Source organism: Corythoichthys intestinalis, chromosome 5, assembly GCF_030265065.1.
Source record: "Corythoichthys intestinalis isolate RoL2023-P3 chromosome 5, ASM3026506v1, whole genome shotgun sequence".
NCBI lineage: Eukaryota > Metazoa > Chordata > Actinopteri > Syngnathiformes > Syngnathidae > Corythoichthys > Corythoichthys intestinalis.
In genome coordinates, this window is record NC_080399.1 from 1760856 (window position 1) to 1788822 (window position 27967).

The window sequence follows — 27967 nt, forward strand, 5'->3', positions numbered from 1 at the left end:
AATTCGAGCCTAGATGGTCCGTAACCACGTCAGTAGAGTCTGTGCTCGAAACCAGCGCGAGCCGTCCGCGCATGCGCACGTTCTAAAAGACGATTTGCACAACGGTCCGCCATCAAAGATGGCGGGAGCCTCCGACCCGCTGGAGGACATGCTCTTCAACCAAGTGGACGAGAAGGCGGTCAGCGACTTAGTTGGCTCTCTGGAATCGCAACTGGGGGAGTCCGAGGGCCCCGCCGCGGCCGCCGACGGAGCTCCCGCCGCCGTGTCCGGAGCTCCGTCCGCCACCGCCGTCTCCGGAGCTCCGTCCGCCGCCTCTCACTTCTCAGGGAAAGTGCGCGACCAAGAGCCGCAACAAGGACACCCGGGGGCGGCTTTAAAACTCCAGCCTCCCGCCGCTCACGTCCTCCCTTCCTCTTCTGCGACGTCCGGCGGCGCAACCGGTTTGCCCCCGTTCGGGCCGGCTGTTCCGAGCTCCGCTGTCCCCGCGCCGGGAGTGCAAACTTTGAGCGGGCAGCCCGCCGCGGCCGACGCCGGCGGGAGAACGGCTTCGCCCGGCTTGCAAAGTTTGAACGGCGCCGCCAAGTTGCTCAACTCTGCCGGCGCAAACACCGGCTCGCCGGCGGTCATGGCCGCCGCGCCGGCCAACTTACAGTCCGCTGTTCCCGCTGTCCCTAGCAGCGCCGCTCAGAATGGCCTGGAGCCCAAAGCGGGGGTCTCCCCGGGTACACCTTCGCCGAACCATGGCAAGATACTCGTGACGGGTCAGCCCGCTGCCGGGAACTCTGTCATCCTTACCGGCACCCCGCCGCCACCGTCAGTCGCCAAGCCGGCCGTGAATGGGCCGGTCCAAGCTACCGTCAGACCGGCCGCCACCGTCCAGCCGCCGAGACCTGGTCCGGCGGTCGGCCCTCGGCCCCCGTTGGCCCTGCGCCCCCAGCAGCCGGCCACCATCCAGCTGCCTCCCGGGTTCACCATGCCCGCAGGTGAGTCGGTCCAAGGTTCTGCTCAAAAGTTTCTCCTCTTAAGAAAATAGATAAGTGTGTGTTTAAATTAGGTCTGGGCAATGACTGTAGTTTTTTAAATCGTGATTAATATCATAGGATTCTTGGCATTTTGATAAACACAAAGCCATAATAAATTCCAAAGTAATATGATAGTCATTGTAATGCTACTGATAGCTAGTTAGCATGTAACACGGCAGTAGTACAGTATATACACAAGTAGCATACATTTGAGTTACCCTTTAAAAAACTTTATTATAACTACTAGCTAACAATTATACTTAAATTACTTTTATAATAACTACTAACTAACAATTATCTTTTACATCCATTCAAAAGTGAGATAATTTGCCGGATGACACAAAATGACATCTGTCATAAGCATTTATTAATGTTCATGGCAGTGCTATGTCATAATTATGATGGGATTATGATAGTCTTATGGCACCACTGTCAAATGTGTTACCAAAATACAGATAGCTAGTTAGCATGTAACACGGCAGTAGTACAGTATATACACAAGTAGCATACATTTGAGTTACCCTTTAAAAAACTTTATTATAACTACTAGCTAACAATTATACTTAAATTACTTTTATAATAACTACTAACTAACAATTATCTTTTACATCCATTCAAAAGTGAGATAATTTGCCGGATGACACAAAATGACATCTGTCATAAGCATTTATTAATGTTCATGGCAGTGCTATGTCATAATTATGATGGGATTATGATAGTCTTATGGCACCACTGTCAAATGTGTTACCAAAATACCAATTAATGAAACAACTGGAACAGTAACTGAAGATGGTGTAAATATAGCATAATACAGTAAGGACAGCTACGGCTTATCTATGAACCAATGCCGTTTTGTGTCAAATTTAGTAGGTAGCAGCTTATAGTCAGGTGCGCATTATAGTTTGAAAATTAAGGTAACTGCATTAAGAGTCTCACGACTGAATTGTCACAATCAAGTTTACTGTATTTCACTAAAATGACTACTTTTAAAATAAGTGTGCATAATTGCTACTTTTAAATTCATGATACGGAATGCAATTAATCGCATTTAATCTCACTTTTTAATTATTATTAAACATGGCGGAAAAAGGACATTAGCTTGAGCTATGCTAGCTTGGTCTGTAGACAATAATAAGAGGCAAAAAATGGAGGGTTTGGTCAATTTTTAGGTCTCTTATTTGGGTTTTGGCTGAAAGATCTACAAACATGGGTGAAAAGGGACGTTAGCTTGCGCTATGCAAGCTTGTTTTGTGAGAAGTAATAAGAGGCAAAATAAAAGGATTTGGGCAATTTTTAGGTCTCTAAACTTTGGGCTTTAGCTAACGAATTCACTTTGGCTAGGCGATTGACAAATATAGTTGAAAATGGACATTAGCTTGAGCTATGCCAGCTTGTTCTGCAAAGATTAAGAGGAGGCTTTTAAAAAAACTGAGAATTTGATCATATTTTAGGTCTCCAAACATTTGGTCTTTGGCTAAAAGATAGACAAACATGGCTAAAGAGGGACATTAGCTTGTGCTATGCTAGCTTGTTTTGAGGAGAATAATAATAGGCTAAAATAGAGGGTTTGGTCAATTTTTGGGTGTAAACATTTAGACTTTCGCTAACAGATCAACAAACATGACTGAAAACAGACATTAGCTTAAGCTATGCTAGCTTGTTCATTCAGTAGTAAAAAATAACAGGCAAAAAATAGAGGTTTTGGTCAATTTTTCAGTCTCTTTGGCTGAAAGATCGACAAACATGGCTGAAAAGGGACATTAGCTTGCGCTATGCTAGCTTGTTCTGTAGAGAATAATAAGAGGCAAAAAATAGAGGGTTTTGTCAATTTTTAGGTCTGCAAACATTTGGATTTTGGCGAACAAATACACTTTGGCTAACAGATCAACAAACATGGCTGAAGACTAACATTAGCCTGAGCTATGCTAGCTTTTTCTGTAGCGATTATAAAGAGGCTAAATAAAAATTTGCCAATTTTGGCTCTCTGAACATTTGGACTTTGGCTAAGAGATCAACAAACATGGCTAAAAACTGACATTAGCTTGCGGCATGCTAGCTTGTTCTGTAGGGATTAACGAGGGGCTTAAAAAAAAGAGGATTTGGGCAATTTTTGGGTCTCTAAACATTTAGACTTTGGTTATGAGATCGACAAAGTTGGCTGAAAATGGACGTTAGCTTGCGCTATGCTAGCTTTTTTGTAGCGATTAATTAGAGGATAGAAATTAACGATATGGAATGCGATTAATCGCAATTAATCTCACTGTTAATTATTACAACTGCATATTAACTCATTATCTCCCATTGAATGATTACTAGTTTGTTGGTAGTAGACATCAAATCTATTTGAAGTGGGAGGACGTCCATCACTGTCAATGGCAGCCAATGATTAATCATAGGTTGTTATTTAATTAACATGGCATTACATTTAAAATCCAAATGTGCTCACTTTTACAGACCGCAATCAATCGCGATCGCAATTATTGACAATACAGATTTTGTTTGTCATTGGCCAGGTATGGTTCTGGTTCGCATCGAGACGGGTCAGCTGGTCATGGTACCGCAGCACGTGCTGGCCCAAGCTCAGGCCAAGACGCAGCAAAGTCCTGCCGTGACCGCCGTCCCTCAGCGAGCCGCCGCGCCCGCCCCCGTCCGGACGGTCCCCGCTGTTTCGGTGAGTGCTAACAAAAACTGCTGGTCGCAGACGCCTGATGTGACTTTTTCTGTTCGCAGGCTCCTCGCGTGCCCCCGGGTAGCATCCGCCTGGCCGCGCCTACTCAGACCGGACAGCTTCAGGTTCCTCCCACCTCATCGTCCACGATCCAGGTGTCACGTTTGATCTGTTAATTTGTAACATTTTCATTTCACCGGATCTCAATTTGTGATGTTTTGTTATGCGGAGGGGGGGTGATGCTAACATATTAACGAGCATGGTTGAAAACGGACATAGCTTTAGATATGCTAGCTTGTTCTATAGGGAATAATAAGAGGCTAAAAATAAAGGGTTTGGTCAATTTTAAGATCTGTAAACATTTGGTCTTTGGCTAAAAGATCAACAAACATGGCTGAAAATGGACATTAGCTTGCGCTATGCTGGCTTGTTTTGTAGCGATGACTAGGAAGCAAAAATTCAGAGGAATTGGACCATTTTTAGGTCTCCAAACATTTGGACTTTGGTTAACTAATTCACTTTGGCGAAACAATTGACAAACATAGCTGAAAATAGGCATTAGCTTGAGCTATGCTAACTTGTTCTACAGCAATTAAGAAGAGGCTCCAAGAAACATGAGGATTTGGTCAATTCTAAGGTCTCGAAACATTTGGTCTTTGGCTAAAAGATGGACAAACATGGCTGAAAATGGACATTAGCTTGCATTATGCCAGCTTGTTTTATAGCGATTAGTAAGAGGCTGAAAAAAGGGCATTTTTAGGCCTAAACATTTAGACTTTTGCAAACAGATCGACAAACATGGCTGAACGCGGACATTAGCTTGAGCTATGCCAACTTGTTCTGTAGAGAATAACAAGAAGCTAAAATTAGAGGGTTTGGTCAATTTTTAGGTCTCGAAACATTTAGTCTTTGCTAACAGATTTACAAACACGGCTGAAAACAGACATTAGCTTGAGCTATGGTAGCTTGTTCTGTAGAGAATAACAAGAGGCTATAAAAACGATTTGGTCAATTTTTTAGGTCTCCAACCATTTGGTTTCTGAACATTTGGAATTTGGCTAACAGATCAACAAACATGGCTGAAAACTAACATTAGCCTTAACTATGCTAGCTTTTTCTGTAGCGATTATTAAGAGGCTAAAAAAAATGGCCAATTCTGGCTGTTGTTTTTTTTTTTAGGTCTCTGAACATTTGGACTTGGGCTAACAGATCGACAAACATGACTGAGAACTGACATTAGCTAGCTTGTTCTGTAGGAATTAATAAGAGGCTAAAACAAACTGAGAATTTGGTTATTTTTTTTAGGTCTGTAAACATTTGGTCTTTGGCTGACAGATTGATAAACATGGTTGAAAATGGACATTAGCTTGCGCTATGCTAACTTGTTTTGTTGTGATAAATAAGAGGCAAAAAATTTGATTTGGTCAATTTTTAGGTCTCCCAACATTTGGATTTTGGCTAACAAATTCACTTTGGCATACGGATCGACAAACATGGCTGAAAACTAACATAAGCCCAAGTTATGCTAGCTTTTTCTGCAGCGATTATTAAGAGGCTAATATAATTGGCCAATTTTGGCTCATTTTTAGGTCTCTGAACATTTGGACTCTGGCTAACAGATGACAAACATGGCTAAAAACTGACACTCGCTTGCGTTATGCTCGCTCGTTCTGTAAGGATTATTAAGAGGCTTAAAAAAATGGCCAATTTTGGCTTTTTTTTTTTTTTTTTTTTTTTAGGTCTCTGAACATTTGGACTTGGGCTAACAGATCGACAAACATGACTGAGAACTGACATTAGCTAGCTTGTTCTGTAGGAATTAATAAGAGGCTAAAACAAACTGAGAATTTGGTTATTTTTTTTAGGTCTGTAAACATTTGGTCTTTGGCTGACAGATTGATAAACATGGTTGAAAATGGACATTAGCTTGCGCTATGCTAACTTGTTTTGTTGTGATAAATAAGAGGCAAAAAATTTGATTTGGTCAATTTTTAGGTCTCCCAACATTTGGATTTTGGCTAACAAATTCACTTTGGCATACGGATCGACAAACATGGCTGAAAACTAACATAAGCCCAAGTTATGCTAGCTTTTTCTGCAGCGATTATTAAGAGGCTAATATAATTGGCCAATTTTGGCTCATTTTTAGGTCTCTGAACATTTGGACTCTGGCTAACAGATGACAAACATGGCTAAAAACTGACACTCGCTTGCGTTATGCTCGCTCGTTCTGTAAGGATTATTAAGAGGCTTAAAAAAAATGGCCAATTTTGGCTTTTTTTTTTTTTTTTTTTTTTTTAGGTCTCTGAACATTTGGACTTGGGCTAACAGATCGACAAACATGACTGAGAACTGACATTAGCTTGCGCTATGCTAGCTTGTTCTGTAGGAATTAATAAGAGGCTAAAACAGAGAATTTGGTTTTTTTTTTTAGGTCTGTAAATATTTGGTCTTTGGCTGACAGATTGATAAACATGGTTAAAAATAGACATTAGCTTGCGCTATGCTAACTTGTTTTGTAGTGATAAATAAGAGGCAAAAAATTTGATTTGGTCAATTTTTAGGTCTCCCAACATTTGGATTTTGGCTAACAAATTCACTTTGGCATACGGATCGACAAACATGGCTGAAAACTAACATAAGCCCAAGTTATGCTAGCTTTTTCTGCAGCGATTATTAAGAGGCTAATATAATTGGCCAATTTTGGCTCATTTTTAGGTCTCTGAACATTTGGACTCTGGCTAACAGATGACAAACATGGCTAAAAACTGACACTCGCTTGCGTTATGCTCGCTTGTTCTGTAAGGATTATTAAGAGGCTTAAAAAAAAGGACTTCGGCAATTTTTAGGTCACTAAACATTTGTTCTTTGGCGAACAGAGTTACAAACAATACTGAGAACGAACATTAACTTCCGCTATGCTAACTTGTTAAGAGGCATAAAAAAAGGATTTGGGCAATTTTTAGGTCTCCAAACATTTGGATTTGGCTTACAAATTCACTTTGGCAAACATATCGACAAACATGGCTGAAAACTAACATTAGACCAAGCTATGCTAGCTTTTTCTGTAGCGATTATTAAGAGGCTAAAAAAATTGACCAGTTTTGGCTAGTTTTTACGTCTCTGAATATTTGGACTGGCTAAAAGATCGACAAACACGGATGAAAAGGGACATTACCTTGCGCTATGCTAGCTTGTTCTGTAGGGATTAATAAAACGCTTAAAAAAGAGGATTTGGGCAATTTTTAGGTCTCTAAACATTTGTGCTTAGGCCAACAGATTGAAAAACATGGCTGAAAACTAACATTACCCTAAACTATGCTAGCATTTCTAAAGCGATTATTAAGAGGCTAAAAAAAAATTGGCCAATTTTGGCTAATTTTTAGGTCTCTGAACATTTGGACTCTGGCTAACAGATGACAAACATGGTTAAAAACTGACATTAGCTTGCGCTATGCTAGCTTGTTCTGCAGGGATCACTAAGAGGTTTAAAACATGGCCAATTATGGCAAATTTTTAGGTCTCTGAACATTTGTTCTCTGGCTAACAGATCGACAACATGTCTGAAACTAACATTAGCCTAAGCTATGCTAGCTTTTTCTGTAGCGATTATTAATAGGATAAAAGAAAATTTGCCAATTTTGACTCATTTTTGGGTTTTCTTTGTATAACAGATCAACAAACTGACTGGCTGAAAACAGACATTAGCTTTAGCTATATTAGCTTGTTCTGTAGGCATTACTATGAGGCTTAAAAAATGGCCAATTTTTAGGTCTCTGAACATTTGGAATTTGGCTAACAGCTTTTTCTGTAGCGATTATTAAGAGGCTAAAAATAGCCAATTTTGGCTAATTTTTAAGTCTCTGAACATATTTCTTTGGCTAACAGATCAACAAACAGACTGGCTAAAAACAGACATTAGCTTGAGCTATGCTAGCTTGTCCTGTAGCAATGGACTCTTTCAGTGTCATTGACAATGCAAGATTTCCAGTCAACCAACCCTCCCAATTCTAACGGATTGGACGTCTAGCGCTATCAATGGCAAACTCTTTGACATTGAAAAAATAATGTTTGAAAAATCAGTTAAGACTTCATCTTATGTCAATGCATTGACTTTCATCTGAACGTGGCCCCTACCAACATGGCCGCCCTGAGGCCATGTTGGTGAGGGCAATAAAATGTCTATTTATCCTTCTGCCAATGAGTTACTCTCAGAAAAGATTAGGATAATTTTTAGGTAAATGCTAAATGCTAACTTTGGCTAACACATTGAAAAACAAGGCTGAAAACTGAGATTAGCGTGAGCTATGCTAGCTTGTTCCATAGTGATGAACTCTTAAGTGTTATTATGTTTTTTGTTTTTTTTTTAATTTTTTTTAAACAATTGGTCTCGGGAACGTTTTCTCATCCAGAACGCCGTCACGGTGACATCGGGCGCCATCCAGGCCAAGCCGGCGGAGGCCGTCAAGCCTGCACCGGCGACCGCCGGCAGAGTGACGGTGGTTTCGCAGGTGAGTCTATTTAATTGCGTGTGATTGCGGTGGCGGGAAACTAGCGCTGTGTTTTGCCGCGGACAGGAAATGCAGGAAAATGTCAAGAAGTGCAAAAACTTCCTGTCCACGCTCATCAAGTTGGCGTCCAACAACGCTCCCTCGCCCGATACCTCCAAGAACGTCAAAGCGCTGGTTCAGGACCTCCTGGTACGTCTGGTCTACGCGTGCTAGCACGCTAACGTGTCACTGACCGAGCGACCCGTTGGTTCGCGTGTGTCCAGGACGCAAAGATCGAGCCCGAGGAGTTTACCAGTCGCCTGCAGGCGGAGCTAAAGTCGTCCCCGCAGCCCTACCTCATCCCCTTCCTGAAGGTGCGCGTTGTCATTTCTTACTCCACCCGAGAGCGCCCTCTGTAGGGCAAGTGGTTATCATTTAATGTTTCGTAGGGCATGTGACTATTTTGCAAATTTTAAAAAAAACCACTCATTTCTTATTGTATATTTTTCTATTTTAATTCAGAAATACATGTCAGGAAATTTTGGAGCATTTACAGCTCACTTCCTGTTGATTTCGGGTCACTTCCTGTTGACTTGGGCCATTGACCGGTCATTTCCTGTTTATTTTTAGGCCTGTTTAGGTTACTTCATGTTCATTTGGGCCATTTACATGTCACTTTGTTGATATTGGGTCAATTCCTGTTCATTTTGAACCATTTACACGTCACTTTCAAATGATTTTGGGTCACTTCCTGTCGATTTTTGGTGCATTTACGGGTCATTTCCTGTTGATTTTGGGGCATTTTTAGGAGACTTCCTGTTGATTTGGGTCATTTACATGTCACTTTTCTGTTACTTTTGGGTCACTTCCTGTTGATTTGGGCTGTTTACATGTACCTTTTCTGTTGATTTTGGGTCACTTCCTGTTGATTTTGCGGGGGTGTTTAAGGGTGATTTCTTGTTGATTTTGGGCCATTTACAGGTCACTTCCTGTTAATTTTAGGTGACTTCCTGTTGATTTGGGCCATTTACTGGTCATTTCCTGTTTATTTTGGGGCATTTACGGGTCACTTCCGTTGATTTGGCGCATTTACGAATCATTTCCTGTTGCTTTTGGGTCACTTCCTGTTGATTTGGACCATTTACTGGTCATTTCTTGTTGATTTTGGGGCACTTTCAGGTGACTTGTTTTTTTTGGGGTCACTTCCTGTTGTTTTGGGCCATTTACAGGTCACTTCCTGTTAATTTTGGGTCCCTTCCTGTTGGTTTGAGCCATGTACAGGTCACTTCCTGTAAATTTTGGGTCACTTCCTGTTGATTTGGGTCATCTACTGGTCATTTCCTGTTGATTTTGGAAAGCATTTACAGGTGACTTCCTGTTGATTTTGGGTCACTTCCTGTTGATTTGGACCATTTACTGGTCATTTCTTGTTGATTTTGGGGCATTTTCAGGTGAATTGTTTTTTTTTTGGGGTCACTTCCTGTTGTTTTGGGCCATTTACAGGTCACTCCCTGTTAATTTTGGGTCCCTTCCTGTTGATTTGGGTCATTTACTGGTCATTTCGTGTTGATTTTGGAAAGCATTTACAGGTGACTTCCTGTTGATTTTGGGTCACTTCCTTTTGATTTTGGGCAATTTACAGGTCACTTCCTTTTGATTTTGGGCAATTTACAGGTCACTTCCTTATAATTTTGGGTTACTTCTTATTGACTTGGGCCATTGACTTGTCCTTTCCTATCGATTTTGGAGCATTTACGGGTCACTGCCGTTGATTTTGGCGCATTTACAGATCACTTCCTGTTGATTTTTGGTCATTTCCTGTTGATTTTGGGGTATTTTTGGGTGACTTCCTGTTCATTTGGGCTATTTACATGTCAATTTCTGTTGATTTTGGGTCACTTACTGTTGATTTTGGGGCATTTACGGGTCATTTCCTGTTAATTTGGGGGGCATTTTTAGGTCACTTCCTGTTGATTTTTTGGAGCATTTACAGGTGACTTCCTGTTGATTTTGGGCATTTTCAGGTGACTTATTGTTCATTGTGATTCACTTCCTGTTTATTTGGGCCATTGACTGGTCACTTCCTGTTTATTTTGAATTATTTCCTATCGATTTGGGGCATTTTCAGGTCGCTTCCTGTTGATTTGGGCCATTTACAGCTCACTTGCTGTTGATTTTGGCGCATTTTCAGATCGCTTCCTTTGATCTTGGGTCACTTCCTGTTGATTTGGGCCATTTACTGGTCATTTTCTGTTGATTTTGGGGCATTTTCAAGTGACGTATTGATTTTGGGTCACTTTCTGTTGATTTGGGGCATTTACTGCTCACTTCCTGTTGATTTTGGGGCGTTTTCAGGTCACTTCCTGTTGATTTGGGCCATTTTCAGGTGACTTCCTTTTTGGTTTTGTGTCACTCCCTATTGATTTGGGTCGCTTCCTTTTGATTTGGGCCTGTAAAATTTCACTTCCTATTTGTATTTCTGGGTCACCTCCTGTTAATTTTGGGTCACTTCCTGTTGACTTGGGTATTTTCAGCTCACTTCTTGTTGATTTGGGGTCACTATCTTTTCATTTTGGCCATTTGGTGGTCACTTCCTGTTGATTTTGGGGCATTTCAGGCGACTCCCTGCTGACTTTGGTTCACTTCCTGTTGATGTTGGATCACTTCCCGTTGATTTGGGCCATTTACAGGTCACTTCCTATTGATTCTGGGTCACTTCCTGATGATTTTGGGGCATTTTCAGGTGATTACCAGTTATTTTTGGGCCAATTACAAGTCACGTGCTATTGATTTTGGTTCACTTCCTCTTGTTTTGGGCCATTTACATGTCACTTCCTGTAACTTTATGGGCATTTCGGGGTAGGTTCCTGTTGCTCTTGGAGCATTTGTAGGCCATTTCCTGTTTATTTTGGAGCATTTCTTTGTCAATTACCTTTTATTTGTGGGCGTCTCCATGAGAAATAAACTCATCGCTGGCCCCAATCACTGTCAAGTCATAGCGATTAAATGAGTGCCGTATGAAGGGTTAAACTGAGAGGAGTGGCTGTTAATGCTGTCAATCTTTCCGTGTTATTGACGGCACTAGACGTCCAATCCATTTGGACTGGGAGGACTGGCCCCTCCCAGTCCAAACGTCTAGCCCCATCGATGGTGACTGACGTGTCAATCCTCCCGTACTTTCAGAAAAGTCTTCCCGCCTTGCGTCAGTCCTTCATCAGCAGCCAGCAGTCTCTGAGCACGCCCCCGCCCGTCGCCGCCGCCGCCATCAGGCCACGCCTACCCGTCGGGACCCCCGGCGTCCGGCTGAATGCGCCACTTGTTAATGTGGTAACGCAATTTTTTTATATTAATTATTTAAAAAAAAGAGAATGTATTTTATTTACGTTTGAGAAAATAAAATAAGGATTATACAGTAGTTTGTTTTATTTAAGAATAAAAATATATTGCATATGAATGGGTGATTTACAGGATGTATTGTTACTACATCAGTGGTTGAATTGGTAAAAAAAAAAAAAAAAAAAAGCTGTAATATCCCATAGCAGCAATAATTTATGAGAATATATCGCCGACTAAAAATTAATGCCATTGTTGTTGTTCAGGCAACAGGTCGCGGCGGCATGCAGACTCTTCGGCCCCCCCTGGTGGTGGGCGCTAGAACTCCGGGTGAGTCGTCCATTTTTCCTCCCAGCAGGTGGCAGCGGATTGGCGACTGTACTACTGGAGTTGGCTTATGAATTTCTGATTTTTTTTCTGCACTGAAATTAAGCATTATAAAATCAGCAGCAACTGAAAATTCGTGGAGCTGAATTTTTAACCCCCAATCAAATTCCACCCCAATTTTTTTTTTAACTGTAACAAAAATTCAGATGCAAAAAATGTAAATTTTTTGCAAGTGAATTTGTCAGATTTTTTTTTAACTGATTTTTTTGTGAACTTATTTTTGGGGACTTAGTTTTGCTCAAATTTTGCTAGCTGATTTTTTTTTTTTTTTTGCGGGCATTTTTTTCTTTGAAAATGAATGTTTTGTGGCTTTTTTTTTTTTCCTAGTTGAATTTTTGGCGACTTCAATTTTTTTGCAGGTGAATTTTCGTGACCTAATATTTTCTGGCTGAATTTTTGCAACTGAAATTTCACCACATTTTTGTTTTGTGACAGATTTTGTTTTTGCGAAACATTTTTTTAAAAACTGAATTTTTATAACTTAATATTGAGTAATTAATATTTTTTCACTGAATTTTTGTGACTTCGATTTTAGTAACTGATTTTTTGGGGGGGAGCGACCACATTCTTTTCAACTGAAATTTTGGTTGCTGAATTTTTTTTGCGATTTCATTTTTGCAACTGAAATTTTACCACATTTTTTGTTTGTGTCAGAGCACATCTTTTTTTTGTGTCAGAGCAAAAATTTTTTGAGGCGAATATTTTTTTTTACTGAATTTTTGGACTTAATATTTGATGACTGATGGATTTTAACAGAATTTTTGTGACTTGATATTTGGTGACTGATATTTTTTTCTCTGAATTTTTTTGTAACTTCAATTATGGTGACTTTTTTTTTGCAGGTGAATTTTCATGACATAATATTTGCTGACTGAAATTTTGCAACTGAAATTTCACCACATAATTCTTTTGTGAAAGAATTTTTTTTTTTTTTTTTTTTTTTTTTTTTTGCGAATGTTTTTTTTTTTTTTTTTTTTTTTTTGCAACTGAATTTTTGTTACTGGATATTTGGTGATTTTTTTTATTTTATTTTTTTTGCAACTGAATTTTTGTGACTTCATTTTATTTTTTTTCCCCCTCAACCAATTTTTTTCAGCTGAAATTTTGCTTGCTGAATTTTTGGGCAGCTTTTTTTAATGCAAATTATTTTTTTGAAGTTGAATTTTTCTGGCTGAATTTTTGGCGGCTAAATTTTCGTGACTTAATATTTGCTGACTGAATTTTTGCAACTGAAATTTCACCACTGATTCTGTTTTTTTTTGCGGCAGATTTGTTGTAAAAGGAATTTTTGTGACTTTATTTTGAGTACATTTTTTAGCTGAATTTTTGTGACTTAATATTTAGCTGACTTTGTGACTTCGTTTTATTTATTCTCCCCTGAACCAATTTTTTCAACTGAAATTTTGCTAGCTGAATTTTTTTGTCAGCTTTTTTTATGCAAATTATTTTTTTGTAGTTGATTTTTTTCTGGCTGAATTTTTGCCGGCTAATTTTTTTTTTTTTTTTTTTTTGGCAGCCAAAGTTTCGTGACTTAATATTTGCTGATTGAATTTTTGCAACTGAAATTTAACCACTGATTCTTTTTGCGGCAGATTTCTTTTAAAAGGAATTTTTGTGACTTTATTTTGAGTACATTTTTTAGCTGAAGTTTTGTGACTTAATATTTAGCTGAATTTTTGTGACTTAATGTTTGCTGACTTTGCGACTTCGTTTTATTTATTCTCCCCTCAACCAATTTTTTTCAACTGAAATTTTGCTAGCTGAATTTTTTATCAGCTTTTTTTATGCAAATTATTTTTATGTAGTTGATTTTTTTTCTGGCTGAATTTTTGCCGGCTTTTTTTTTTTTTTTTTTTTTTGCAGCTGAATTTTTGTGACTTAATATTTGCAGACTGAATTTTCGCGACTGAAATTTCACCACTGATTTTTTTTTTTTTTTGCGGCAGATTTCTTTCAAAATTAATTTTTGTGACTTTGAGTAGATTTTTTAGCTGAATTTTTGTCACTTAACATATATATATTTATGGTGACTTAATTTTTTGTAGCTGAATTACGTAGAAACTACATTTTTAAAAAATTTAATTAAAATTTAATTTAATTTAAAAATTCTGTACTTTTTGTTTTGTTTTGTTTTGTTTTTTTTTTTTTTTTTTTTTTTTTTTTTTTTTTTTAATTCCCAAATTTTTCCGCACCCGAATTTTAATGCTGAAATAATTTGGTGGAAAAATTTCATTTTGAAGAAAAAATATTAGAAATTGAAATTCAAACGGCCATAGATTTACTTGCATATCAACTTTTTTGCGTGCAGGCGTGACAATGCGAGGACCGGTTGTCGCTGGCAAGAGCGCGGTCGCGTTGGTGGCGCCGTCCAATCAGAAGAAGCCGGGAGACCCGGGGGGCGGGACTTTCAGGTGAGTCTCGTTGACGCGACGGGCCTCCGTCCCGTTCCTCGGTTGATTCGGGGCGGTCTTTCGGGCAGGGACGACGACGACATCAACGACGTGGCCTCCATGGCGGGCGTCAACCTGAGCGAAGAGAACGCCCGCATCTTGGCCACCGGCTCCGAGCTGGTGGGCACCAAGATCCGCTCCTGCAAGGACGAGGCCTTCCTGCCCGCCGGACCGCTGCACCGACGCATCGTCGACACAGGTGGCGCAACAGTCACTTGAATGATTTTTATTGCGTAGTTGCTAGAGCCATCCAATGATACAGAAAAAACAGGCCCCAAATTTGGATAGGCGTCATTTTTTATTTTAATGTCAGAATAAAAAAAAGACTTTAGCTTTAACCACTGTATTTTATTTCAAAACATAATACATCATTGATGTATTAATTAAAAAAAAAAAAAAATTAAATCTAGATCTAAACCTAAATCAACTTGAAGGGAACATTGAGTTGTAAATGTTGAACATTGTGACTGTTTAATTCACCAGCTCCATCTAGTGTTTAAGATGAAAAGTGCAACAGAATGTAGGCGGTATTCCAGCTTTTTGTGCAGGCCAAATTCAATAATAATTTCTAGGGGTGTCAAACGATTAAAATTTTTAATCGAGTTAATTACAGCTTAAAAATTAATTAATCGCAATTCAAACCATCTCTAAAATATGCCATATTTTTCTGTAAATTATTGTTGGAATGGAAAGATGAGACACAAGATGGATATATACATTCAACATACGGTACATAAGTACTGTATTTGTTTATTATAACAATAAATCAACAAGATGGCATTACCATTATTAACATTCTGTTAAAGCGATCCATGGATAGAAAGACTTGTACTTCTTAAAAGTTAAATATTAGTACAAGTTATAGAAATGTTATATTAAAACCCCTCCTAATGTTTTCGTTTTAATAAAATTTGTCAAATTTTCAATCAAAAAATAAACTAGTACCCCGCCATTGTTGATGCCAATAATTACTTACACAATGCTCATGGGTGCTGAAGCCTATAAAATCAGTCGCACCCAAGCGCCAGCAGAGGGCGACAAAACTCCGAAAAACACAACAAGTACACATTTCACTGTGCTGTCATTTTAATGTTTGAGCGGGGCATGTGCGTTAATTGCGTCAAATATTTTAACGTGATTAATTTAAAAAATTAATTACCGCCCGTTAACGCGATAATTTTGACAGCCCTAATAATTTCATAACTTGCTTTAGTTTGGACACCCCCTGCTATAAGAAGTTAATCATCTGCAATAAAACACTTGAATTAATTCATAAAATGGCCCAATTGGATGTCAAATAAACAACAAGTGGTTGTGATAGCTTCTATTAGAAAAGCATTGACGTACATGTGTTTTCTTGGGGTTTTTTTCTTGTTGTTTTTGGGACGGCGTCAGCCCGCCGGCTGGGCGTGAGCGAAGTCCCCCCGGAGGTGCTCAACTTGGTGTCGCACGCCACGCAGTCGCGACTGCGCTCCCTGCTGGAGAAAGTGTCGGCGCTGGCGCAGCACCGATCGGACGCCATCAAGGTTACAGTAACGCACGCGCTTTGTCCGAAAGGTAGTCCCTCCCAGGAATCCGCAGATTTCAACGCGGAAATCTAAACCGAATTCAGCGATACCTTACGTTCGTATCTCACTTACATTATTTATATACTTTCAAATCATTTTTTTCCATTTAACGAATGCTGTTTTACATGTAAATGGCGTAATTGGTTCCAAGCTCTGCTAAAAAAACATTAAATTTGCTGTCACGTCTTCTAATAGCTGTCTTTGTCACACCCTAGTGGCGCTTAAATGTAAATAGTTTGTTACGTTCATTCTACATATATTATTACTAGAGGTGTGACAATCACTGTTAGCAAACAAAAAAAAGAACCAACAGGTTCCTAGCAAAAATCTTCCACGAGAATAGCGTCAATGTTAGCTTATTAGCTGCCATTGACGGCGCTTGACATTCAAAATATTTTGACCGGATTGGACTGAAACCAGCGCATTAACAGCAGGCCACTTCCTGCTGATTTTGAGTCACTTCCTATTCATTTGGGGGACATTATTGAGTCACGTCGTTTTTAGTGACCCAAAATCAAATGGAAGTTAACTGTAAATGACCCCAAAATCTACAGGAAGTGACCTAAAATCAATTGAGTGATCCTAACAAACAGTGACCCTGAAATGCTCCCAATTATCAATAGGAAGTGACCCGTAAATACACCTAAATATCAATAGGAAGTGACCCGTAAATGCAGTAAAATCAGCTAGTCTTCCTGGTTTCGGGCACATTTACAGGTCACTTCTTGTTGCGCAATCCAAAATCAAACGGAAGTGATCTGGAAATACCCTAAAATGAGGAAAAGGAAGTGAACCAAAAATCAACAGGAAGTGATTTGGGAATGTCCTAAAATCTACAGGAAGTGACCCAAAATGAATAAAGTGACCCATAAATGCCTCAAAAATCAAAGGGAAATGACCCGTAAGTGCCACAAGGTCAACAGGAAGTGACCCCTAAATGCCCCAAAACCAACAGGAAATGACCCGTAAATCCTTCAATATCAACAGGAAGTGACTTGCAAGTGCCCCTAAAAAAAACAGGAAGTGACTCCTAAATGCCCAAGATCAACAGGAAGTGAGCTGTCAATGCTTCAAAATAAAAAGTGACTTGTAAGTGCCCCTAACAAACAGGAAGTGACCCGTAAATACCCGAAGATCAACAGGAAGCGACCCATAAATGCTTCAATATCAACAGGAAGTGACTTGTAGTTGCCCCTAATAAACAGGAAGTGACACATAAATGTCCCAAGATGAACAGGAAGTGAGCTGTCAATGGTTCAAAATAAACAGGAAGTGACTTGTAAGTGCCCCTAACAAACAGGAAGTGACCCGTAAATACCCGAAGATCAACAGGAAGTGACCCATAAATGCGTCAAAATCAACAGGAAGTGACTTTTAAGTGCTCCTAATAAACAGGAAGTGACACGTAAATACCCCAAGATCAACAGGAATTGAGCTGTCAATGCTTCAAAATAAACAGGAAGTGACTTGTAAGTGCCCCTAACAAACAGGAAGTGACCCATAAACACCCGAAGATGAACAGGAAGCGACCCATAAATGCTTCAAAATCAACAGGAAGTGACTTGAAGTGCCCCTGTTAAACAGGAAGTGACTCCTAAATGCCCAAGATCAACAGGAAGTGAGCTGTCAATGCGTCATAATAAACAGGAAGTGGCTTGTAAGTGCCCCTAACAAACAGGAAGTGACCCGTAAATACCCGAAGATCAATAGGAAGCGACCCTTAAATGCTTCAAAATCAACAGGAAGTGACTTGTAAGTGCTACTAATAAACAGGAAGTGATGCGTAAATGCCCCAAGATCAACAGGAAGTGAGCTGTCAATGCTTCAAAATAAACAGGAAGTGACTTGTGAGTGCCCCTAACAAACAGGAAGTGACCCGTAAATACCCGAAGATCAACAGGAAGCGACCCATAAATGCTTCAATATCAACAGGAAGTGACTTGCAAGTGCCCCTAAAAAAAACAGGAAGTGACTCCTAAATGCCCAAGATCAACAGGCAGTGAGCTGTCAATGCTTCAAAATAAAAAGTGACTTGTAAGTGCCCCTAACAAACAGGAAGTGACCCGTAAATACCCGAAGATCAACTGGAAGCGACCCATAAATGCTTCAAAATTAACAGGAAGTGACTTGTAAGTGCCCCTAATAAACAGGAAGCGACACTCAAGTCCCCCAAGATCAACTGGAAGTGAGATGTCAATGCTTCAAAATAAACAGGAAGTGACTTGTAAGTGCCCAACAAACAGGAAGTGACCCGTAAATACCTGAAGATCAACAGGAAGCGACCCATAAATTCTTAGAAAATCAACAGGAAGTGACTTGTAAGTGCCCCTAATAAACATGAAGTGACATGTAAATGCCCCAAGATCAACAGGAAGTCCCGTAAATACGACGAAGATCAATAGGAAGTGACCCATAAAAGCTTCAAAATCAACAGGAAGTGACTTGTAAGTGCCCCTAATAAACAGGAAGTGACCCATGAATGCTTCAAAATCAACAGGAAGTGACTTGTAAGTGCCCCTAATAAACAGGAAGTGACCTGTGAATGCTTCAAAATCAACAGGAATTGACTTGTAAGTGCCCCTAAAAAACAGGAAGTGACACGTAAATGCCCCAAGATCAACAGGAAGTGAGCTGTCAATGCTTCAAAATAAACAGGAAGTGACTTGTAAGTGCCCCTAACAAACAGGAAATGACCCATAAATACCCCGAGATCAACAGGAAGTGACCCATAAATGCTTCAAAATCAACAGGAAGTGACTTGAGCTGTCAGTGCTTCAAAATAAAAAGGAAGTGACTTGTAAGTTCCCCTAACAAACAGGAAATGATCTATAAATACCCCAAGATCAACACGACCAATAATTGCTTCAAAATCAACAGAAAGTGACTTGTAAGTGCCCCTAATAAACAGGAAGTGACACGTAAATGCCCCAAGATCAACAGGAAGTGAGCGGTCAGTACTTCAAAATAAACAGGAAGTGACTTGTGAGTTCCCCTAACAAACAGGAAAACCTATAAATACCCCAAGATCAACAGGAAGTGACCCATAAATGCTTCAAAATCAACAGGACTGACTTGTAAGTGCCCTCAATAAACGGGAAGTGACCCGTGAATGCTTCAAAATCAACAGGAAGTGACTTGTAAGTGCCCCTAACAAACAGTAAGTGACCCATAAATGACCGAAGATCAACAGGAAGTGACCCCTAAACTCTCAAGATCAACAGGAAGTGACACCTAATTGCTTCAAAATCAACAGGAAGTGACTTGTAACTGCCCTGAACAAACTGGAAGTGACCAGAAATGCCCCAAAATCTATAGGAAGTGACCCACAAACAATACAAAGTGACCAATAAGTGCCCCTAAAGGCCTAACCAACAGGAAATGACCCGGACATCCCCCAAAATCAATAGAAGGCGACCCAGAAATGCCCCAAAATTAACAGGAAGTGACCAGAAATGCCCCAACATCTACAGGAAGTGACCCAAAATCAATAGAAAGTGATCTGTAAGTGTCCCTGAAAAACAGGAAGTGACCTGTAAATGACCCAAAATCAACAGGAAGTGACCCGGAAATGACACAAACGAATTCATTGCCTGGCAATGGCAGCCACTGACGGCCATAGAGGTCAACTAGTGATACTAATTTCTAATCAAGGCAGAATCATGAGAAAAGCCTTTCATTGCCCCGACAAACACGTCTTTAGGGCAGCCATATTTGTAGGGGCAACATTCCATTCAGCTCAAATGCATTGACATTATAATGAAGTCAAAACTAGCTAGCTTGTAACTTTCAAGCTGTGGTATCCTGCGAGGGACTAAAAAGGACTGGACGCTCGCTTTTGAGAAGGCCGAAACGCGACGCTAACGTACATTCCGTTTCTTTCCGTTCAGGACGAAGAGCGTCACGAGCAGACGAACGACGTCCGCTCACAGCTGCGCTTTTTCGAACAACTGGAACGTCTGGAAAAGCAGAGGAAGGACGAGCGCGAGAGAGAGATTCTGCTGAAAGCCGCTAAGGTACGAGCCCCTTTAGGCCCGGAGGTTAGCGGGTTAGCTAACCCGTCCGTTTTTTTCCGGCAGAGTCGAGCGCGGCAAGAAGATCCCGAGCAGGCTCGCCTCAAGCAGAAGGCCAAAGAGGTTGGTTCAGTGCAAATACAATTGGGATTGTAGCTTTGCTGTAATGGTTGGTAAATCGGGTAACTTCCCAGGGATATCAGATCACTTCCTGTTCATATTGGACTTCCTGTAGATATTAGGTCGTTTCCTGTTGATAATGGGTAATTTTGTGATCACTTGCTGTTGTTATAGGGTCACTTCCTGTTGATTTGGGGACATTTTGGGGTCACATCCTGTTGACTTTGGGTCATTCACAGGTCACTTCCTATACATCTAGGGTCATTTTGTGGTAACTTCCTGTTAATATCGGGTCACTTCCTATTGATCTGGGGTCATTTTGGGCTCACTTCGTACTGTTATTGGGTCACTTATTAATCTGGGGTCATTTCGGCGTCGCTTCCTGTTGATCTGGGGTCTTTCTGTCGTCACGTCCTATTAATATCAGGTCACTTCCTGTTTATTTTGGGTCGCCTCGTTGATTTTGGTTAGTTTACAGGTCACTTCCTATTGATCTTAGGGTCATTTTGTGGTAACTTCCTGTTAATATCGTGTCACTTCCTGTTGATTTGGGGGCATTTCGGGGTCATTTTCTGTTGTTATCGGGTCACTTCCTATTGATCTGGGGTCGTTTTGGGCTCACTTCCTGCCGTTATTGGGTCACTTCTTATTGATCTGGGGTCATTTCGGGGTCACTTCCTGTTGATTTGAGGGCATTTGAGGGTCACTTCCTGTTGATTTTGGGTCGTTTTGGGTTCACTACCTGCTGTTACTGGGTCACTTCTTATTGATCTGGGATCGTTTCGGGGGTCACTTCCTGTTGATTTGGGGGCATTTCAAGGTCACCTTGTTGATTTGGGGTCATTTTGTTTTAACTTCCTGTTAATATCGTGTCACTTCCTATTGATTTTGAGGCATTTCAGTGTTACTTCCTGCTGTAATTGGGTCACTTCTTATTGATCTGGGATCGTTTCGGGGTCACTTCCTGTTGATTTGGGGGCATTTCAGGGTCACCTTGTTGATTTGGGGTCATTTTGTGGTAACTTCCTGTTAATATCGTGTCACTTCCTATTGATTTTGAGGCATTTCAGTGTTACTTCCTGCTGTAATTGGGTCACTTCTTTTCGGGGTCACTTCATGTTGATTTGGGGGCATTTCAGGGTCACCTTGTTGATTTGGGGTCATTTTGTGTTAACTTCCTGTTAATATCGTGTCACTTCCTATTGATTTTGGGGCATTTCGGTGTCACTTTGTGTTGTTATCGGGTCACTTCTTATTTATCTGGGGTCATTTTGTGGTCACTTTTTGTTAATATCGGTCACTTCTTGTTCATATTGGACCTCCTGTAGATATCGGGTCACTTCCTTTTGATTTGAGGGGATTTCAGGGTCACTTCCTGTTGAATTTGGGTCACCTTGTTTATTTTGGGTCATTTACAGGTCACCTCCCATTGATCTGGGGTCATTTTGTGGTCACTTCCTGTTAATAACGGGTCACTTCCTGTTCATTTCGGACTTCCTATAGCTATCGGGTCACTGTTGATTTGAGGGAATTTCAGCGTCAATTCCTATTGATCAGGGGTCTTTTTGGGTTCACTTCCTGTTGTTATTGGGTCACTTCTTATTGATCTGGGATCGTTTCGGGGTCACTTCCTGTTGATTTGGGGGCATTTCAGGGTCACCTTGTTGATTTGGGGTCATTTAGAGGTCGCTTCCTATTGATCTAGGGTCATTTTGTGGTAACTTCCTGTTAATATCGTGTCACTTCCTATTGATTTTGGGGCATTTGGGTGTCACTTCCTGCTGTTATTGGTTCTCTTCTTATTGATCTGGGGTCGTTTCGGGTTTACTTCCTGTTGTTATCGGGTCACTTCTTATTGATCTTGGGTCATTTTGTGGTCACTTCCTGTTAATATCGGCCACTTCTTGTTCATATTGGACCTCCTGTAGATATCGGGTCACTTCCTTTTGATTTGAGGGGATTTCAGGGTCACTTCCTGTTGACTTTGGGTCATTTCAGGGTCACTTCCTGTTGACTTTGGGTCACCTTGTTTATTTTGGGTCATTTAAAGGTCACCTCCCATTGATCTGGGGTCATTTTGTGGTCACTTCCTGTTAATAACGGGTCACTTTCTGTTCATTTTGGACTTCCTGTAGATATCGGGTCACTGTTAATTTGAGGGAATTTCAGGGTCAATTCCTATTGATATTGGGTCACCTTGTTGATTTTGGGTCATTTACAGGTCACTTCCTATTGATCTTAGGGTCATTTTGTGGTAACTTCCTGATAATATCGTGTCACTTCCTGTTGATTTGGGGGCATTTCGTGATCACTTTCTGCTGTTATCGGGTCACTTCCTATCGATCTGGGGTCGTTTTGGGCTCACTTCCTGTCGTTATTGAATCACTTCTTATTGCTCTGGGGTCATTTTGTGGTCACTTCCTATTGATCTGGGGTCGTTTTGGGTTCACTTCCTGCTGTTATTGGGTCATTTCTTATTGATCTGGGATCGTTTCGGGGTCACTTCCTGTTGATTTGGGGGCATTTCAGGGTCACCTTGTTGATTTGGGGTCATTTAGAGGTCACTTCCTATTGATATAGGGTCATTTTGTGGTAACTTCCTGTTAATATCGTGTCACTTCCTTTTGATTTTGAGGCATTTCGGTTCCACTTTCTTGCTATTGGGTCACTTCTTATTGATCTGGGGTTATTTCGGGGTCACTTCCTATTGGTTTGGGGGCATTTCAGGGTCACTTCCTGTTGATTTTGGGTCATAAGGCACTTCCCATTGATCTGGGGTCAATTTGTGGTCACTTCCTGCTATTATTGGGTCACTTCTTATTGATCTGGGATTGTTTCGGGGTCACTTCCTGTTGATTTGGGGGCATTTCAGGGTCACCTTGTTGATTTGGGGTCATTCAGAGGTCACTTCCTATTGATCTAGGGTCATTTGTGGTAACTTCCTGTTAATATCGTGTCACTTTCTATTGATTTTGGGGCATTTCGGTGTCACTTCTTGCTGTTATTGGGTCACTTCTTATTGAACTGGGGTCATTTTGTGGTCACTTCCTGTTAATATCTGTCACTTCTTGTTCATATTGGACTTCCTGTAGATATCAGGTCACTTCCTGTTGATTTGAGGGGATTTCAGGGTCACTTTCTGTTGATTTTGGGTAATTTCAGGGTCACTTCCTGTTGAATTTGGGTCACCTTGTTTATTTTACAGGTCACCTCCCATTGATCTGGGGTCATTTTGTGGTCCCCTCCTGTTAATAATGGGTCACTTCCTGTTCATTTTAGACTTCCTGTAGATATCGGGTCACTGTTGATGAGGGAATTTCAGGGTCAATTCCTATTGATTTGGGGTCAGCTTGTTGATTTTGGGTCATTTACAGGTCACTTTTTATTGATCCGGGGTTATTTCGTGATCAGTTCCTGTTGTTATAGGGTCACTTCCTCTTCCTTTGGGGGCATTTCAGGGTCACTTCCTGTTGATTTGGGGTCACTGTGTTGAGTTTGGTCATTTACAGGTCACTTGCTATTGATCTAGGGTCATTTTGTGATAATTTTCTGTTAATATCGTGTCACTTCCTGTTGATTTGGGGGCATTTTAGGGTCACTTCCTGTTGTAATCGGGTCACTTCCTATTGATCTGGGGTCGTTTTGGGTTCACTTTCTGCTCTAATTGGGTCACTTCTTATTGATGTGGGGTCATTTCGGGATCGCTTCCTGTTGATTTGGGGTCACCTTGTTGATTTTGGGTCATTTACAGATCACTTCCTATTGATCTAAGCTCATTTTGTGGTCACTTCCTGTTAATATCAGGTCACTTCCTGTTCATATTGGACTTCCTGTGATATCAAGTCACTTCTGTTGATTTGGGGACATTTCAGGGTCACTTCCTATTGATTTTGGGTCATTTACAGGTCACTTCCTATTGAACCGGGGTAATTTTGTGATCAGGTTCTGTTGTAATAGGGTCACTTCCTGTTCATTTGGGGGCATTTCAGGATCACTACCTGTTTATTTTGGGTCAAATAGTTGATTTTGGGTCATTTTGTGGTCACTTCCTATTAATGTCGCGTCACGTCCTGTTCATTTGGAGGCATTTCAGGGTCACTTCCTGTTGTTATCGGGTCATTTCCTGGTGATTTGGGGGCATTCCGGGGTAAATTCCTGTTGTCAGTGGGTTACTTCTTGTTGATCTGGGGTTGTTGTGGGTTCACTTCCTGCTGCTACTGGGTCACTTCTTATTGATTTGGGGTCATTTTGGGGTAACTTCCTGTTGATTTGTGGTCACTTCCTGTTAATATCGGATCACTTCCTCTTTATATTGGACTTCCTGTAGATATCGGGTCACTTCCTGTTGGTTTGGGGGCATTTCAGGGTCACTTGCTGTTGATTTTGGGTCACCTTATTGATTTTGGGTTATTTACAGGTCACTTCCTATTGATCTGGGGTCACTTCATGATCAGTTCTTGTTGCTATAGGGTCACTTCCTGTTCATTGTGGATCATTGTGTGGTCACTTCCTGTTCATTTAGGGACATTTCAGCAATGAATGAAATAATCTACTATATTTATGTCTATATGTATACTAGTTAATGATGTGATTTGATGTGGTTGTGAACAGATGCAGCAGCAGGAGTTGGCCCTAATGCGCCAACGCGACGCTAACCTCACGGCGCTGGCCGCCATCGGGCCCAGGAAGAAACGCAAGATGGACTCGCCGGGCAGCACCCCAACCTGTTCGGAGGTAACTGCACATCGCACTGCCACAAAATGTTTTGGCTACACACCAGTTAGAATTTTATATATTTTAGGGCATTTTCGGGTCATTTCCTGCACATTTTAAGTTAATTTGGGCTCACTTCCTTGTTCATTTCGGGGTATTTTCGGGTCACTTCCTGTACTTTTTAAGCTAGTTTTGGGTCACTTCCTTGTTCAATTTAAACTGGCTTATGTTTCATTTCATTTTCGGTTACCTGTGGGCTACGTCCTGTTAATTTTAGGCCACTTCCTCGACATTTTCAAGCATTTTCAGGTCATTTCTTGAAGGTTTTAAGTTCATTTTTGGGCCACATCCATGTTCATTTTTAACTGGGAGGGTTAGCATATTATATATTCATTTTAGCTTATTTTTGGGTTACTTCCTATAGATTTTGGGGCATTTCTGGTCACTCCCTATTCATCTTGGGGCATTTACAGGTCACTTTCTATTGATATCCAGGCCACTTCCTGTTTGTTACAGGCACTTACGGGTCACTTCCTGTTGATTTTGGGTCACTTCCTGTACATTTTGGGGCATATTCAGGTCACATATGGTATATTTTAAGTTATTTTTTTGGGGACTTCCTTGTTCATTAATTTGAGATTATTTCTGGGTCACTTCCTGTACATTTTAGGGCATTTTCAGGTCACTTTCTGTACATTTTAAGTTAAATTTGGGCCACTTCCTTGTTCGTTTTAAACTGGGAGAATCTGCGTTTATTTCATATCATTTTGGGTAATTTATGGGTCACTTCCTGTTGATTTTAGGTCACTTCCTGGACATTTTGGGGCATTTCAGGTCACTTCCTGAAGATTTTAAGTTCATTTTCTGGCCACTTCTTTGTTCATTTTAAATCGGGAGAGTTAGCATATATATAGTTTTTTCATTTTAGCTTGTTTTTGGGTCACTTCCTGTACAATTTGGGGCATTTTCAGGTCACTTCCTGAAAGTTTTAAAGTTTTAAGTAAATTTTGAGCCACTTCCTTGTTCATTTTAAACTTAGTGTGTAGAGTTAGCATATAGATTTTTTTTTCATTTTAGCTTATTTGTGGGTTACTTTCTGTTGATTTTGGGTCACCTCCTGTACATTTTGGGGTATTTTCAGGTCACATCTGGTCCATTTTAAGTTTTTTTTTTTTTTTGTTTTTAAATTTTTTAAGGTTATTTCTGGGTCACTTCTTGCTGATTTGGGGTCACTTCCTGTACATTTTAGGGCATTTTCAGGTCACTTCCTGAAGGTTTTAAGTAAATTTTGAGCCATTTCCTTGTTCATTTTAAACTTGGAGAATCTGCTCTTATTTCATATCATTTTGGGTTATTTATGGGTTACTTCCTGTCGATTTTGGGTCACTTCCTGGACATTTTGGGGCATTTCAGGTCACTTCCTGAAGATTTTAAGTTAATTTTCTGGCCGATTCTTTTTTCATTTTAAATCGGGAGAGTTAGCATATATATAGTTTTTTCATTTTAGCTTATTTTTAGGTTACTTCCTGTTGATTTTGGGTCACTTCTTGCACACTTTAAGTTAAATTTGGGGCATTTCTGTGTTCATTTCAAACTTAGTTAGCATATTGAGTTTGCATATAGGTTTTTTGTTTCATTTTAGCTTTTTATTGGGTTACTTCCTGTTTATTTTGGGTCACTTCCTGTACATTTTGGGGCATTTACAGGTCACATCTGGTACATTTTAAGTTATTCTGTTTTTTGGGGGGGGGACTTCCTTGTTCATTAATTTTAGGGCATTTTCTGGTCACTTCCTGTACATTTTAAGTTAAATTTGGGCCCCTCCTTCTTCTTTTGTTTTAAACTAGGAGAGTTAGCATATAGATTTTTTTTCATTTTAGCTTGTTTTTGGGTTACTTCCTTTTGATTTTGGGTCACTTCCGGTACATTTTAAGTTCATTTTGTGGCACTTCCTAGTTCATTAATTTTAGATTATTTCTGGGTCACTTCCTGTTGATTTTGTGTCACTTCCTGTTAATTATGGGGCATTTTCAGGTCACTTTTTTAAGGATTTAGGTGAATTTTGGCCCACTTACTTGTTCATTTTAAACTGGGAGAATAAGCCATTAGTTAGTTGATTTCATTTTAGTTTACTTATGGGTTACTTCCTGTTGATTTTGGGTCACTTCCAGGACACTTTTTTATCATTTCTAGCTATTTGTAGGGCGTTACCAGGTCAATTCCTGTCCATTTTGGAGCATTCTTCTGTCACTTCCTTGTTCATGCTAGACAAAATGACTCGTAAGTGCCCAAAAACCAACTGGAAGTGGCCCAAAATCAACAGGAAGTGACCTGTAAGTAAATTTGTCATGTGACCTGCGACAATCCAGACCGGGACAGAAATGTTTAAGTTTAGTTCACTTGGCAGTGATCGGGTATAGCTAACCGCTAAACAATTTGTGACCCGCAGGTGTCGTCGAGCGCGGCGGCCACGGCGGCGTCGCCGCGACAGCCTTGGCGCCAACGCGTCACCAGAGTCAACCTCAGGGACTTGATCGTGTGTCTGGAGCAGGACGGCAGCACCGCGCGCTCGCTCACGCTGTACAAGGCGCTGCTCAAGTGAGGCCCCGCCCCCTGGAGCTCCGCCAGGACAGACGCGCCCGCACCGCGTGCCTTCCCCGTCGCCGTTAGCGCGTGGCGGAGCTAACGAGGCGCCCGCGGGCTTTTGCGGCGGACATCTCGGAAAGGCTAGCGCTCAACACTAAAACGTCGCAGGCCACGACGAGAGATGAAAAACGGCGGTTAGCGGACACTTTCGGTCTAGCTAGCTAGCTAGCCGACCGCTACGTCTGAGATGCTAACGTATCGGGACGGCGGAATGGTTTCCCGCCGGTTCCCTTTTTAGGACTTTTGCAGGTTTTTAACGCTTTAAATGTTTCGTTTCGGTCGTCGGGACTAGCGGCGGTCAGCCGGCGACGCAGCGTCTTTTACCGTTATTTATATGGATTCTAAACTCAATCATGAACTTTTACACTTGTTTCTACCTTCTATTCAAATGAAATAAAGACGTTTTGGAAATGAGTCACAGGCAGACACGTCGTTTGTTTGCTAGATAGAAAAGAAACCGGAAACCAAAACACTGAAAGAGTTATTTAACTGTGCCAACTATCATCCATTGAAATGCCGGTGAAAGGCTTGTTGACAGGCAGAACAATGTGATATTACGC

General features: G+C 40.7%; 1 protein-coding gene across 1 annotated transcript; it reads left to right on the forward strand.

Annotated features, from left to right (window-relative positions):
* LOC130916147 (transcription initiation factor TFIID subunit 4-like) lies at window positions 1-27831 on the forward strand. The gene is made up of 15 exons (XM_057836636.1): window positions 1-983; window positions 3536-3693; window positions 3753-3845; window positions 8103-8201; window positions 8268-8390; window positions 8465-8554; window positions 11364-11507; window positions 11780-11843; window positions 14209-14311; window positions 14380-14549; window positions 15746-15876; window positions 19806-19931; window positions 19995-20051; window positions 24660-24782; window positions 27211-27831. Exons 1-15 carry the CDS (start codon window positions 14-16, stop codon window positions 27361-27363), a joined length of 2604 nt encoding a protein of 867 aa, XP_057692619.1. The 5' UTR covers window positions 1-13; the 3' UTR covers window positions 27364-27831.
* Window positions 27832-27967: the final 136 nt, after the last annotated feature.

What these genes read in the sequence shown, in the direction of transcription:
- LOC130916147 (XM_057836636.1), top strand. Translation starts at nt 14, where the DNA reads ATGGTCCGTAACCACGTCAGTAGAGTCTGTGCTCGAAACCAGCGCGAG. An exon ending in TCAAGCAGAAGGCCAAAGAG is followed by an intron (nt 20,052 to 24,659) that starts GTTGGTTCAGTG and finishes GGTTGTGAACAG; the next exon opens with ATGCAGCAGCAGGAGTTGGC. An exon ending in GCACCCCAACCTGTTCGGAG is followed by an intron (nt 24,783 to 27,210) that starts GTAACTGCACAT and finishes TGTGACCCGCAG; the next exon opens with GTGTCGTCGAGCGCGGCGGC.